Here is a 15,863-nt window from a genome sequence, read left to right on the forward strand (position 1 = left end):
GCCGACTCACGCGTGGGGTTTCGGGTTTCCGGCGAAGCGAGGCCGGCGTTCGGCTGACGGCTAGCCGGGACTAGCGGAGCGGTGGGACTCCGCGCTCGATTGGCCGGTCCTGGACAGGCGCATGGGCCGGCGCGGGCTCCGCGCGCTCCCGGCATCCCTCGGGTGGCGGCGGCGGCGGCGGCGGCGAGACGAAGGAGCGTGTGCGGCTGGGCCGGCGGCTGGGCCGGCGGCGGGTAGAGGCGAGAGGGCGGCAGGAGACCTAGGGGGAACCGGGCCGGTGGGGCCGCCGCCGCCACCATGCAGGAAATCATCGCCAGCGTGGACCACATCAAGTTCGACTTGGAGATCGCGGTAGAGCAGCAGCTCGGGGCGCAGCCGCTGCCCTTCCCGGGCATGGACAGTGAGCGCGGGGCCCAGGAGGGAGGGCGAGAGCGACTCGGACCCGGGACTCCTTCGCCTTGGTCTTGAGACGTCCCCCACCCCCACCCCCGCCTCCTCTGGATCCTGGGACACCTCCCCTTTGGTCCCGGGACTCCTCCCACTAGGTCTTGAGAGTTCCTCCCACCTCCTCCGGGTCCTGCGACCCTTTTCTTTAGTCCCTCCTCTGTGGTCCCGGGACTCTTCCCACTCTATCCTGAGACCTTCTCTTCTGGATCCCGGGACCCTCACCCTTGGTTTTAGGACTCCTGAATCCCAGGCCCCCATTTCCACCGTCTGGGGACCCCTTTCTCCCTCACTTGGACTCAGGAGTTCACTGCCTCGGATTTGGCCTCATGCGGCGGCGGTTCAGAGGTAATCTTTAGGGGGGCAGGAATTTGTTCGTTTAATTCATGAATAAAGGTGGGTTATCCAGGATTGGAACTCTCCCTCAGCATTCTCCCAAATACAGGAGAGTACTAGGGTATCCCACTCCCTGCTTCCCGCCCCCACCCCCACCCTACGTTGAGTGTCTCGTCTTGCTTTCTTTAAAATTGAAGCGTTGGAGGAGGCCTGCTGAGGGAAGGACCACCTCTCTTTAGGAGACCCTAGCTAGACTTTCAAACTGCCCTCTAGGACTCATTCTGCTGGGAGTTCATCCCTAATTTGGGGCCTGTCTCCACTTTTTTTTTGGACCTCAACTCTGAGTTATTTATCACACCCAGCAGCTGTATGGACCCTTGGCCTGAATGAACTTCCTTCACTCCTTCCCTTCGTGTGGTGACCCCTGGCTCGCCACCTGCTACTCGGTGGAATATCTTGTACTTTAAAAGAAGCTAGTCGTTTTCTTTGTGTCTTCTCTTTTTTTTTCTGAGACAAAGTCTCGCTTTTGTCGCCAGGCTGTAGCGCAGTGGTGCGATCTCGGCTCACTGCAACCTCCACCTCCCGGGTTCAAGCAGTTCTCCTGCCTCAGCCTCCCAAGTAGCTGGGACTACAGGCACGCGCCACCATGCCCAGCTAACTTTCGTATTTTTTTAGTAGAGACGGGATTCCACCATGTTGGCCAGGATGGTCTCGATCTCTTAGCCTCGTGATCCACCCGCCTCAGCCTCCCAAAGTGCTGGGATTACAGGTGTGAGCCACCGCACCCGGCCTTCTTTTATATCTGGACATACTTGAAATCTAATGCTATAACCTTAAAATTTGGGGGCTGGTGGAAGTCACTGAGTTCAATCCACAGATGGGAAAATTAAGACCCAGGTGGGGTGGGGGAAGGGACTTGCTGACCACCACCACTCAATGGACGGCAGACCTGGGGTCTCCTACAGAGAGGTGGTCCTCCTCAGCAAGCTCTCCAGTGTTCTGTGCTGTCACCCACAACTACCAGTGGGGTCTCCCAACTCTCCCAGCATTCTCCCTCTCCTCAGGCAGCCCTGCCTTGTCATGCACATGTGACTTCTAAGTCTGTCCCTTCATGTGGTTTTTTTCTTTTTGTTTGTTTGCTTTTGAGATAGGGGCTCCCTCTGTAAGTGTAAGTGCCTTGGTGGCGCAATCATGGCTCAGTGCAGCCTTGACTTCCCAGGCTCCAGCAATCCTCCCACCTCAGCCTGCCAAGTAGCTGGGACCACAGGCGTGCACCACCATGCCTGACAGGTTTTTTTTGTGTGTATTTTTTGGTAGAGACACTGTTTTGCCATGTTTCCCATGGTTGGTCTTGGACTCCTGAGCTCAAGCAATCCTTTCACCTCGGCCTTCAAAAGTACTGGGATAATAGGCATGAGCCACCACACCTGGCCTAGATATATGTTTTTTTTCGCTGCCTGTCCCACAAATTTACATGGTGACACTTCTGTACAAGATCATTTCACTGGGCAGGGTGAGGTGGCTCACACCTGTAATCTCAGCACTTTGGGAGGCCAAGGCAAGCAGATCACCTGAGGTCAGGAGTTTGAGACCAGCCTGGAAAACATGGTGAAACCCCATCTCTACTAAAAATACAAAAATTAGCTGGGCATGGTGTTGGGCGCGTATAATCCCAGCCATTGGGAGGCTGAGGCAGGAGAATTGTTTGAACCCAGGAGGTGGAGGTTGCAGTAAGTTGAGATTGGGCTATTGCAGTCCAGTCCAGGCAACAAGAGTGAAACCCCATCTCAAAAAAAAAAAAGTTATTTCTGTGATACTGTACTCCAGCCTTCCTTTCCCACCCACTCTTAACTCCTTGAAAGGATCTTGTATACAGGAGGCTCTGAAAGCACTGGGTAATGACTGCTCTCAATGTATGTCTCATTTCAGGACATGACTAATAAGCAGCTTTCTCCTTGGTTGGGCTTTGCATGTTTTTGCTACTTTATTTCCTGTACCCTGAACCCTTGGTGGGTCAGAGTTCAGAAGGGTTCCCTCCCACTGTCTTCAGACATAATAACAATTGTACTTCTTTGTTTGATTCTTTTCCTTTTCTCTCTGTTGTACAGAGTCGGGGGCTGCTGTCTGTGAATTCTTTTTAAAAGCTGCCTGCGGCAAAGGTAAAAGACTCCAGGCTCCCTGATGTGCCTCCTGAGGTGCCCTCCCACCTCCTTGTCCCCAGCAGACTTGGAGGCCCCCAGGTCTCTGGCTCACATTCCTTTCTATAGACTAATGATGTCTATAGATAAAACTCCGGTTTGGACAGGCTAGGAACCTGATGGGGTGTTCCACTTGAAACCTAAAACACAGGATTGATCCTGGCTTTCAGGCTGCCTTATCACTTCACATTCCCTGGGGCCACAAGCTGGCCTATGACATGGAGAGAAGCCCCCAGCACTGAGACATTCAGGAACTTTCTCCAACTCACAGAGTTAATAGTGTCAGAGCCCAGTGTCTGCACCCAGGCCTTTCTGATTCTACAGTCTCCACAGGCGCATGGTTCTCTGGGCCTCCCATCAAAGCACCCCATGATAACCCATCTTACAGGGTCTTGTTCTCACTAACCAGCCTCCAACGCAGACTACACAAGCTAGTCTCTTTGCTAATCCATTAGAAATATCACTAGGAGCCAGGCCTGGTGGCTCACACCTGTAATCCCAGCACTTTTGGAGGCCAAGGTGGGTGGATCACCTGAGGTCGGGAATTGGAGACCAACCTGGCCAACATGGTGAAACCGTCTCTAGTAAAAGTACAAAAACTAGTTGGGTGTGGTGACGCACGTCTGTAATCCCAGCTACTCCGGAGGCTGAGGCAGGAGAATCACTTGAACCCAGGAGGCGGAGGTGGCAGTGAGCTGAGATTGTGCCACTGCACTCCAGCCTGGGTGACAGAGCGAGACTCCATCTCAAAAAAAAAAAAAAAGTATCACTAGGCACAATCTTAACATTCCACAGTCTGGACATTTTTCTTGCTGTAGGAAAATTAATTTAGGAGACTTAAATATTAATCAGAAGCTTAAAAAGGGGGAGCAGAGAATCAGAGCAAAGGGCTGCTTTTTGGGTTTTTTGTTTTTGAGACAGAGTTTTGCTCCTGTTGCCCAGGCTGGAGTGCAATGGCATCATCTCGGCTCACCTCAACCTCTACCTCCTGGGTTCAAGCCATTCTCCTGCCCCAGCTTCCTGAGTAGCTGGGATCACAGGCATGTGCCACCACGCCCAGCTAATTTAGTAGAGGCCAGGTTTCAGGCTGGTCTCAAACTCCTGACCTCAGGTGATCCACCCGCCTACACCTCCCAAAGTGCCGGGATTACAGGCATGAGCCACCTCGCCCTGCCCAAAGGGCTGGTTTTAATGAATGGTTTTGGTGAGTTTTGCTTCTGTATTGTAGTCATTTACCACTGAGGTAGTAGAGTTTCTGGAAGATCAACCATGTCAACCTCACACTGTCCAGTCAGAACGTCATTACCTCTCCTGGGCTCCTGGTCTTATTCCCATGTCTTTGCTCAGTAATTCTGCCCTTCTGACCAGCCACCTTCTGTTAGCACAGCCATCCCCAAAACAGGGATGTCTCTCTGTTGACTACTAATATAGTAGCCATTAGCCACATGTGGCAATTCAAATTTAAATTAAATCAAATCACAGTTAAAACTTAAACTCCTCAGACATACTAGTCGTGTTTCAAGTGCTCAGTAGTCACATGAGGCTGGCAGCTGCCATACTGGACAACAGAAGTGTGGAATGGCCTCACTCTGGTTGGACCTCCACAGTGGTCCTGCCAGGCCACTTGTTAGAAGTCCCACACATTCCAAGAGGCTGGCTCTGTCCCATCAGGTCCTCCCACAGACACCTCCCTCAATGTGTACACATCACATTTCCTCAATTCTGATATTGGTCTTTCTGTTTTTTGAGATGGAGTCTTGCTCTGTTGTCCAGGCTGGAGTGCAATGATCTCAGCTTACTACAACTTCTGCCTTCTGGGTTCAAGTAATTCTCCTGCCTAAGCCTCCCAAGTAGTTGGGATTACAGGTGCGCACCAGCACATCTGGCTAATTTTTTGTATTTTTAGTAGAAACGGGGTTTCACCATGTTGGCCAGGCTGGTCTCAAACTCCTGACTTCCCACCTTGACCTCCCAGAAAGCTGGGATTACAGGAATGAGCCATCATGCCTGGCTCCCCAGCTAATTTTTTAATTTTTTTTTTTTTTTTGAGACGGAGTTTCTCTCTTTTTACCCAGGCTGGAGTGCAATGCCGCGATCTCGGCTCACCGCAGCCTCCGCCTCCTGGGTCCAGGCAATTCTCCTGCCTCAGCCTCCCGAGTAGCTGGGATTACATGCACGCCCCACCATTCCCAGCTAATTTTTTGTGTTTTCAGAGACAGAGTTTCACCACGTTGACCAGGATGGTCTCGATCTCTTGACCTTGTGATCCACCCGCCTCGGCCTCCCAAAGTGCTGGGATTACAGGCTTGAGCCACCATGACGGGCCCAATTTTTTAATTTTTAATTTTTCTTTTCTTTTTTGTGTGTGTGTGTGTAAAGACAAGGTTTCACTATCATGCCCAGGCTGATCTTGAACTTTTGGCTCAAGTGATTCTCCTGTCTTGGCCTCCCAAAGTGCTGGGATTATAGGTATGAGCTACTGCACCCAGCCAAGTTCATCTTTCTTAATTCTTGGCAGCCAAGTGGGTACTTTTCACTGGAGACAGAGCCCACCTAGAGTCTGTCGTCTTTATGCTTTAGGATTCCCAAGACCCGTTTTTCTTTCACTGTCTCTCTTAGGATTTCATGTCTGTGTACCACTGGAACTATTATTTAATCAAATTAAGAAATAGTGTCACCTAGACTGGAGTGCAGTGGCATGATCTCAGCTCACTGTATCTTCTGCCTCTTGGGTTCAAGCGATTCTTCTGCCTCAGCCTCCTGAGTAGCTGGGACTACAGGTGCGAGCCACCATTCCTGGCTAATTTTTGTATTTTTAGTAGAAATGGGATTTTACTATATTGGCCAGGCTGATCTCAAACTCCTGACCTCATGTTCCACCCTCCTCGGCCTCCCAACGTCTTCCCACTTTTTATGCCTCCATCTTACAGTTATATCTGTGAGACCAGGAATTACTATTAAAATGTGAAATGGGCCGGATGTGGTGGCTCATGCCTGTAATGTCAGCACTTTGGGAGGCCAAGGTGGGCATATCACGAGGTCAGGAGTTTGAGACCAGCCTGGCCAACATAGTGAAACCCTGTCTCTACTAAAAATACAAAAAATTAGCTGAGCGTGGTGGCAGGCATCTGTAATCCCAGCTACACAGGAGGCTGAGGCAGGAGAATTGCTTGAACCCAGGATGCAGAGGTTGCAGCGAGCCAAGATTGCACCATTGCTCTTCAGCCCAGGTGACGGTTCAAGACTACAAATCGGAATGAATGAATGATAGAATAAAATGTAAAGTGTCTGTCAGCATACTACCTAAAATCATGTTGCCTTTTGTGAGGGGGACCTCTGCCCTCTTCAGGTGATGCCTTTGGGTGGCTCTGGAAGTTAGGAGGTGAAGGTGCATCAGCTTCTCCAGGACCCGTCCCCAGGCTCAGGGTGGCCTCTCTCCTGACACCCTGTCCCCATCTTCCTGGCAGGAGGCATGTGTCCATTTCGCCACATCAGCGGCGAGAAGACAGTTGTGTGCAAACACTGGCTACGAGGCCTATGCAAGAAGGGGGACCAGTGCGAGTTCCTGCATGAGTATGACATGACCAAGATGCCCGAGTGCTACTTCTACTCCAAGTTTGGTAAGGCACCTTGAACCCTGGAGGCTCTGCCCAGAAACAAGGCACAAAGAGGTCTGCTGGCTGCTCAGTACCCCTGTGGTCACTGCCTGCTTTTCCCATCTTTCCAGCCTCGGAGGAGAAACTCAGACAGAGCCTGCCAGCCTCAGCCAGCTTTTAGGGAGACAGCGTGGCTATTCTCTGCTCATTTTTTTTTTTTTTAAAGACATAGGGTCTCACTGTGTTTCCCAGACTGGTCTTGAACTCCTGGGCTCAAGTGATCCACCTGCCTTGGCCTCCCAAAGTGCTGGGATTACAGGCATGAGCCACCAGGCCCGGCCCTGTGCATCCCTTTAAAGTGCTTCAGGGTTTTGAGCACTTTCGAGCACGGTGGGACTTGAGGCTAATGAGGGTGACGAGGAAGCAGTGAGTTGTGCATCTGGCTGCATTATGTCCGTGGTGGATTTCTGTCCACGTCCACCTTCTCCCTGAAACCCACTTCTCCCTCCAGCGTGGGCACTGCCTCTCAGGTCCGAGCTGGTTCCTTATCTCTGGGGCCATAATCTTGGTGACATCTCAGCCATTCTAAACAGCCCTTCAGAACAGCAGCCCCAGATGTGTTTTCTGGTAGCAATGGGCTTGCCTTGAGCCCTGCTTAGAGAATCCGTGACCTCAGCTGTCCTGAGTAGCCTGTGTGGAGAAGCAGGGAACTGGGTGGAGTCGGTGGGGCTGGCACAGAGCCTGGCAGAGATGTTGTGCTCCCTGCTGGACTGCATCCCCAGATTCCCTGCTCGGGTCTGCTCTTCGAGGTTTCCCAGGAAGCAGCTCTGTGGGTCGGCATGAGGCTGGCTCTGGTCCTGTGCAGGAAACCAGGCAGGAGGCTGGAATCCTGCAGTGAGCCCAGGAGTGCAGGGTATGTTTCGTGCTTTCAAAGCACTACTGTTGGAGGAGACATTAATTATTTCTGCATCTCAACAGGCATGGCCTGCTGGCTTGTTAAAGAGAGCTGTGGCTTGTTTTGTGGAGGTGGCATAAGCTGAGAAGAAATAGGACCTACTCTGTCATTGTCCTATGTAGCACATTCCCCCCGACCCCTTGCCCATACTAGCACTGGGTTGGGGCGGTGGCCTCCCATCTGGCCCCAGAGGCAGCAGCTGGCTCTCCTGGGTAGGCTCTCAAGGCACCGCTGTACAAGTGGCCTAGGGGTCGCTCCTTCCTTGCTGATAGCCCTGGTGCAGGACGTACTGTCTACAGCTTCTGTCACCTGCACCACAGACATTGGATTGAGGGCCCCCTTTCTAGGCACTGGAGGGACAAAGGTGAAGAGGTCCTTGCCCTGTGAAGCCTTCACTCTTATGGTCCAGGGAAAAAGGTAGCCGATGAGCAAGTGAAGCAAACAGAAGAGAATTGCTTATGACAAGTGCTCTGAAGGAAAGAAACCGTGATCAGAAGCTTCTTGAAGCAGAGTGGCCGAGGATGAGGGGATTCCTGAGCTGGGAGTGGAAGGTTGAGAAGGGGCTGGTCCTGGTGCGGGGGGACCCATGTGGCTGGGGGTGGCAGAGGCTGAGCCTGCGGAGGGGCTTGGGGAAGGCGTTTGCATTGCTCCTGGATTCTGAGCACAGTTTTAATGTGGATTGGAGGTGGTGAGCCTGGAGCTGATGGCTACCCAGGAAGGTGGTTCTCAGTGCTGGTGGTCCCTGGGGCCCACTGCTTCAGAGGGGCAGGTCCGCAAGTGCCTCCCCCTACCCTTGTCCCAGCTCTTAGATGTGAAGAGCCAATCAGAGTGGAAATTCCTGGTCTCAGTGGGTACATTTCTGTCACAGCCCTGGTGTACAGAAAGCTGGGGCTCTGAGACACTCTGCCCTGGGTCTCGGGGCTCATCAGGCCAAAACTGGACACCAGAACCTCTTTTCCTTGGATGAAGCCAAGGTGGGCCTGGCCCTGGCTCTCCCAGTTAGCCTCACATCCAGGTTTCCCTGCAGGAGAGTGCAGCAACAAGGAGTGCCCCTTCCTACACATAGACCCCGAGTCCAAGATCAAGGACTGCCCTTGGTACGACCGCGGCTTCTGCAAGCATGGTAGGTGCCAGGGTGGGCTGAGCCTCTGGCAAGAAGCCAGTCCTGCATTCTCTGCCCACACACTATGGAGGCTGTCAGCTAGTCTACCTGGCACATCTCCCCCTACCCGTCTCAGCAAAACCTGACGTTCTGTAGCTAATGAGGCTTTCTCACACCCCTCATCTCCCTTGAATCTCCTAAGCATGCTGGGTGGGTGGTGGTCCACCTGCATTTTTCATAAGTAGACAAGTGTTGAGAGGTGAAGTCCCTGTCCACTGTCTTCCATGAATGGGGGACAGCCAGCATTTTAAGCCATGCTCCAGCTCTCTGGTAGAGGGGACATCTGAGTGACCAGACGTTTGGCTCTGTAGGTCCCCTGTGCAGGCACCGGCACACACGGAGAGTCATCTGTGTGAATTACCTCGTGGGATTCTGCCCGGAGGGCCCCTCATGTAAATTCATGCAGTGAGTAGCCAGCCACTCTGCCCTCTACCCACGCTTCTGGCCCAGGCCCCGCTGCCCTCTGTATCTTCCCTGGGCCAACTGGGCTTTGGTCACTGGGTGATGTCAGGACCAAGGGTGGGGGCAGGAGATGGGGAAGGTATCCCTGCTATGGCCACCAGTGCTCCCTGACCCCTGAGGTGGCTCTGCCTGGACCAGCAGCTGGCCTTTCTTGGGTAATCTAATGGAAGCTGTGGGACAGAGACACACGTGTAGCCTTGCATATCATTTAGGGAGTTTAGAGACTTCCAGTTAGGAACCTGTGCCCTAAAGGAAAGGAAGGAAACTAGAATTTCAGGGCTTCTTATGTGGAGGCCCAGGAAATCTTGAGCTTAGGGTTTCACGTAGATAAGTAGGCATGTAACAGTGAGGGTGGGAGAGAATGCACCCATTTCACACAGGAGCACACTGAGGCTCAGGGCTGGGTCCCTGGCCAGGGGCACATGGTGGCAGGTGGTGGCATGTGGTCAAAGGTAAGTCTGTGAGCCTCCGAGGACGGGTTTTAATTCTTGCTCCATGGGGTTAGCACCCCTCTTGCAGGTCCATGATCTTGTCCCTGGAGCCCAGTGCCCGTCTGTCACTTTGGTTGTGGACCTGGGCTTCTGTCTGGGGTGGCACTGGGGCTGCAGGAAAGCCTCCTCTCCCCCTGGCCGCCCCACCCACACTGCTCAACCTGCAGCAGGATAACAGTCTCCGGGCCTGTGAGGACGCTGGTCCCTGCTTCTTACTGCAGGGAAGTGGCCGGTGCTGTCACCGGGTCTCACTCCCTGGATGAGAGTGCAGCCACCTGCAGGTGGTCCAGGGATTCCTACTTGTGGGCGGACCGTCACCAAGTGATCGGAGGAGTGGCCGTCACTGGAGTCAGACCCAGCGGGGAAGGGGGCATGTACCAGCACAGCCTTGTCATTTCTGAGTAGCACTGGCCGTGGGTCCCAGCTTGGTGTGGACAGAGCTAGGTCTGAGCCCAGGCAAGCTAGTTCTGTTCTTCCTGCCACTCGCGCGGCCTCCCAGGAGCAGAGCTGAGTGCCAGCCCCACCCCATCCCTGCAGCTTCTGTCACTTTGTGCTGGGGCAGCTGAGTGTGATTTTCCTGGGGCTGGAATTTAAGAGCATGGTCTGGCTTCTCTCTTCTCATCCCTCACTCCTAACTTCTTCTCTTGTTCTCATCCCCTCCGGCTGCTGGTGACCAGCCCTCGATTTGAACTGCCCATGGGAACCACTGAGCAGCCCCCACTGCCACAGCAGACACAGCCTCCGGCAAAGGTACCGTGCCTGGCCCTCCTTGGCCCGTGTAGGAAGTGCCTTTTCTACAGCAAGAACCTCAGTGCCCCCAGGTGTGCGGTCTGCCTTAGACCTCACTGGAAAACTTGGGAGAGAAGGGGAGTCTCCCAAGTTCCTGCAGAAAAGTTAGGAGCAAAGCCGTGTGTATCTGCCTCGAGAGACAGATGGCCTTTTCACCCTACAACCTCAGTAAGGCCGAGTGCAGCAGCAGACATGGTTCAGGCACCGTGCAACTGGCCGCCTGTTGTGAGATGGGGCTGCCTGGTTCAGCAGTGTCTGCCCCAGGGGCTGGCATGGAAGGTGGCCTGGATACTGGGCACCGTGTCTGCTGCTATTGCTCCTGGGTTAGACTCTTCGTTTTGCAAATATGGAAACTCAGACTCCTAGAGAGAGGGACTTGCCTGAGGTGACACCACTGGGCAGGAGGAGGTGTGGCAGCAGAACTAACTGACCACTCTGGCCAGCACCACTCCTGCTCTTGTGGAGTGGAGGCTGAAAGAAGGGGCCAGGACAGGACTGCAGGCCCAGCTGGCTCCAGTTTTCTAGATGAGGGGCCCCACAGCCAAGCAGCTGGTCTGTCCCTTCAAACACGAGGAGAGAGGGCAATGCCATAGACACATGGGGTCCACAGCAGCCCCTCAACACCAAGGGCACCCTGAGTTTGGTTATGGGAGTCAGGGGTTGGGCCAAGAGGAAGGGCTGGCATCAAGGCAGAGCTAGCATCAGACAGGGTCCCCAACAGGCCCACCAAGCCCACCCACCCCCTGAGCCCAAAGTCTCACCTCCTCCCCTGCTGGGCTCCGGGCTGACCAGCCTTGCTCGGTGCTAGAGGCTGAACAGTCAGGAAAGGATGTAGTTGTGTGGAGGGGCCAATCATATTGAACTCTTGATGGGGAAAGCCGGGAATTCCAGGTGTAGGTGCAGCCGTGCCAACCTGGGGGTTTCCTAGCTCAGGTTCTGCACTTAATGGGCCAGAGCCAGGATCCCACCTGGTCGGGAGGAGGCCCTGCTGTGGAATCGCTACCCCAGAAGCCGCTGCCCTCCTCCTGGCAGGGCTCCCTAGAGGAGGGTCCTCTCAGCCCGAGAACACAGCTCAGCATGTCAGGCTCCAACTGTTTTTCTGTGACTTGCTCGCCATGTAGGCTGCTAAACATCTGGCTGAACCAAGTGTTCATCCTGACCTGAAGCTAGAACCTCAGAAACCAAAGTAAGGCCTGATCATGCACTTGTCCCACTGCCCCAGAGACCTCCTGTTGTCTCTTCGATGTTTTGTTTTCTATTTTATTTTTCGTTTTTGTGTGTCTGCATGGTGTTTTTCGGGCAGTGGCTTCTGCCATCATCACCAGATGTTTCTCTGCTGCCTGCTCTCCTGAGCTGGGCCGTCATGGAAGCCCTCCTTCCTGCCGTTCATGCGGGACAAGTCCCGCCCTCTTTTTTCCTGTCCCCATTGGTAGTCTGCGTGCACGTTTTCCACAGTAAAACCGTGTTGTATAACTCTTTCCAGCAAAGTAACAATCCGCCATTACAAAGGTCGTCCTCCTTGATCCAGTTAACGAGTCAGAACTCTTCTCCCAATCAGCAGAGAACCCCGCAGGTCATCGGGGTCATGCAGAGTCAAAACAGCAGTGCGGGCAACCGGGGACCCCGGCCACTGGAGCAGGTCACCTGTTACAAGGTGAGTCCTGGGGCTGGGGGACGGGGTGGGGTCTTCCCCGTATGTTTGGCAAAATGAGAAAAATGAAAACATTCATTTTTGCTGATTGTAAGCATAAAGTTATAGTCTAGTTACCATCCACTATGGTGGGCTAGAGACTGTCCTACTTCCCACCACACCGCACGGAGGCCAGGTAAAGGATGGTGAGAACGCCTGCCGAATGAATGGACGGGGCCTGCAGGCAGGTGAGGGAAGCCCCCAAGAGGCTGGAAACAAAACAGAAACACTGATCCAGGGAAGGGAGAGGCCTTGGAGCCGCTGGCTGTCCTGGGGGCATCCTCAGATCCTGCAGGGCACACCAAGGGAACGGGACGCTGGGTTATAGCACCCTGTCCCCGTCCCCTCCCCCAGTACATAAAATGGGACACTCGGGAAGGGTGAGCTTAAAGAAACCTCCTTGAAAACGGTCCTCTTCACCCCTGGCTCTGTGGGGAGGTAGGAAAGGGGAGGGAAATATGTTTTGGTTTTTTTGTCACCCAGGCTGGAGTGCAGTGGCATGATCTTGGCTCACTACAACCTCTGCCTCCCGGGTTCAAGTGATTCTCCTGCCTCAGCCTCCTGAGTAGCTGGGTTATAGGCACCTGCCATCATGCCCAGCTAATTTTTATATTTTTGTACAGACAAGGTTTCACCATGTTGGCCAGGCTGGTCTTGAACTCCTGACCTCAGGTTATCTGCCTGTCTCAGCCCTGCAAAGTGCTGGGATTACATGTGTGAGCCACCGTACTCGGCCAGGGGAGAGAAATCTCTTGATAGTTTTGACGTTGCTCATGGGCCCTTATATGAGTCTTGGCCTGTATTCACATCCTTGGTTAAGGCTGGAAATTTACAAATGTGAGTTTTCTTTTTTTTTTTTTTTTTTTTTATTTTTTTGAGACGGAGTTTCGCTCTTGTTACCCAGGCTGGAGTGCAATGGCGCGATCTCGGCTCACCGCAACCTCCGCCTCCTGGGTTCAGGCAATTCTCCTGCCTCAGCCTCCTGAGTAGCTGGGATTATAGGCAGGCGCCACCATGCCCAGCTAATTTTTTGTATTTTTAGTAGAGACGGGGTTTCACCATGTTGACCAGGTTGGTCTCGATCTCTCGACCTCGTGATCCACCCGCCTCGGCCTCCCAAAGTGCTGGGATTACAGGCTTGAGCCACCGCGCCCGGCCTACAAATGTGAGTTTTCTAATCTAAAATCGCCCCAGGATTGGTGTGCCTCTGGTACTTGGCAGGAGCAACCCCCATTTCTCTGTGAGGAATATGTTCTCAACGCAGGGCACACAGAATTCCTAGGGCTGGAGTTCTGAAGAATTGAGATTAAAAATCACAAAATACGCTGGGTATGGTGGCACATGCCCATAGTCCCGGCTACTGGGGAGGCTGAGGTGGGAGGATTGCTTGGACCCAGGAGGTCAAGCCTGCAGTGAGCTATGACTGCACCACTGCACTCCAGCCTGGGCAACAGAGTGAGACTCTTGTTCAACAACAAAAAAGCATGGAAGGGGGACTGTGTGCAGAGCAGACTTGGCTGTCATCTTGCTGCCCTCCCAGCCTGTTCAGCAGGGCCACCTCTGTGCAAGTGCCCCTAAGTCCTGGAGCCTTATAAAGGTAGGGCTGGGGCCTTAATGCCTCTGTCCACAGCCTTTCAGCCGGTTAATGTCAGAGACACCTCATGTGGATCCTGGATTCCCCAGGGTCAGCCGTGGGGCCCAGCAGATGTGCCAGATGCTGTGAGTAGGGTATGTGGTCCCTCCTGTGGCCATCATGTTAGCCCTACAGCCTAACAGCAGCTGCTTGGCCCCTCATCCACACACAGTTACACCTGCAGATCAGACAAAGTTGAAAACACAGGGACTGCAGAGCCAGGGAATAGAGGTGGTAAGAGTGCTGGCTGATTGGGCAGAGCCCCTCGGGGCAGCAAGGACTCGAGGGGCTAATGTTAGTACAGAGTCAGTGCCCCCAGCTGCCTCCCGACCCTTCTGTTCAATGCTCAAGGCTGCCGTTTAAGGAGTAACAAGAGTAAAGAGAAGCTACAGCAGGGCCTGAATAATCAGGACTGGGATGAGGCAGGGTCAGAGCTGGATTTGTCAGGTGGCTCTGCAGGGTTCCCTTACGAAAGTCCAAGCATCATTCCCTCTCTCTGATCCTGTGATCAAAACCTGTCCCCAAGGTAGCTTAGACAGGTGTGTCACAGCCACGAGGGAAGTGTCCTAGCCTCCCCTCCCTAGGGGAGCCAGTGCCAGGGACAGCCCACCCTCTGTCCCTGGCACTGGCTCCCCAAGGGAGGGGAGGCTAGGATACTATTCACGTTGTTCCCTCCTGTCTCCTGCCAGGGAACCCCAGACCTTGGCTCAGAGGTAAGTGGCTGGCCAATGGTGCAGAGGGGCTTGGTCCCCAGATGGAGTGGCACTCAGGTGCCACGGGCTTCTCTTTGTCCTGCCATCCACTTGTGAGTCCCTCCCTGGACAGGCCCTGCATCCATGTGGGAGAGGTGTAGGCCTGAAAAAGCTCCCTGCAGGGTGCTAGCAGGCCGTCTTTTGGTGGCCTCATTCTCCCTTAACACTTGCTGAGTTGCTGGCTAGTTTCTGCACCACTGCACTTTCCATACTGAGCTTCCTCACCCTCCAATTTGAAAGAAAATGTACCACTGAGAATTTCAGAGTCCTGTCCCAACGGTACTTTGTGGGTGATACGTTAGTTGAAAACTGCATTTGAACAGTGTTATTGTCTGTCTCTCCTCTTCCCCGCCTTCCTGCTGTTCCCAGTGTGGCGAGAAAGGACACTACGCCAACAGATGCACCAAAGGGCACTTGGCCTTTCTCAGTGGACAGTGACAGACAGCAGCTGGAGCCAGCTCTGAGGAGCCCGGGGGCCCCACTGTTGGGAGTGTGCATTTAACTGTTTCATGCGCTTGTTGGCGCAACTGTGGCTTGAGCTGGCCCGCAGGCATGTGGGGTTCATCGCTCTGAGGGGCCACATCTGTTAGTTCCATATCATTTTGCCATACTATTTTTTGAAAAAGGGACATGTGCCCCAGCTGGGTCCCTGCAGTCAACATCATGTTTGGCTAGACATCGATGCCTCCGTTCTGGGACTCCCTAAACACCTGCCTTCATCAGGGGGAGGAAGCTGCTGGGGAGGGGCTTGTGCCAGGTAGTTCTGTGTGGCGATGGTCTTTCCCCTCATTAAACACCAGTTCTTGGTGACCCCGGGGGCTGGCAGGTCATTCAAAGCTGTGGCCAGCCCACACCTGCTTCCTCCGTGCCCTGCTGAATCCTAAAGCTGTGCCTATCAATGTGATTTGAACAAGGGAGCCCTTCGGGGCAAATTCAGGTGCCCCCATTGCCTCAAGCTAGCCATGGTCCCAGGTGGCAGTGGTTGAGGGGTGCAGGGCTCTCAAGTCTGAGGTTCTCTTATCTGGGTTGCTTTTTCTCTTGGGGTACGTGCCTGACAGTGTTTAAGGCATCCCTTGAGCTGGAGCTGCAGGCCTTTAAATGGACAACCCCTTCAAATCATCTGTGCCTACCTCCTGCCCATCAAGTGTCTACACTGTCAGACACCTGTGGCATGTGGAACTGCCCTGTCCCTGAGCCTTGAAAATGTGAAACTGTCACCTGCAACCTGCTGGGCAAGTGGGCCTGTCCATGTTCAACTGCAAGAACAATTTTTAAGAAATTGATTAAAGTGCGGGAGGGTGCAGGTAAAAAAAAAAATTGATTAAAGCTTGTTTTTTAAGCCACGTCTCATTACT

General features: G+C 53.6%; 1 protein-coding gene across 5 annotated transcripts; it reads left to right on the plus strand.

Annotated features, from left to right (window-relative positions):
* The first annotated feature begins 123 nt into the window (after window positions 1-123).
* CPSF4 (cleavage and polyadenylation specific factor 4) lies at window positions 124-15,847 on the plus strand. Of its 5 annotated transcripts, none has more exons than XM_010344775.3 (8): window positions 125-400; window positions 2,889-2,939; window positions 6,446-6,598; window positions 8,557-8,652; window positions 9,003-9,096; window positions 10,322-10,394; window positions 11,917-12,087; window positions 14,878-15,847. In XM_010344775.3, exons 1-8 carry the CDS (start codon window positions 298-300, stop codon window positions 14,944-14,946), a joined length of 810 nt encoding a protein of 269 aa, XP_010343077.1. In that variant the 5' UTR covers window positions 125-297; the 3' UTR covers window positions 14,947-15,847. The 5 variants fall into 5 exon arrangements, with proteins under 5 accessions (XP_010343078.1, XP_010343077.1, XP_003934278.1 ...); XM_003934229.4 differs by having other exon boundaries at window positions 11,992-12,087; XM_010344777.3 differs by having other exon boundaries at window positions 11,995-12,087.
* The last annotated feature ends 16 nt before the right edge of the window (window positions 15,848-15,863 follow it).

The sequence above is a fragment of the Saimiri boliviensis genome, chromosome 20 (genome assembly GCF_048565385.1).
Source record: "Saimiri boliviensis isolate mSaiBol1 chromosome 20, mSaiBol1.pri, whole genome shotgun sequence".
NCBI lineage: Eukaryota > Metazoa > Chordata > Mammalia > Primates > Cebidae > Saimiri > Saimiri boliviensis.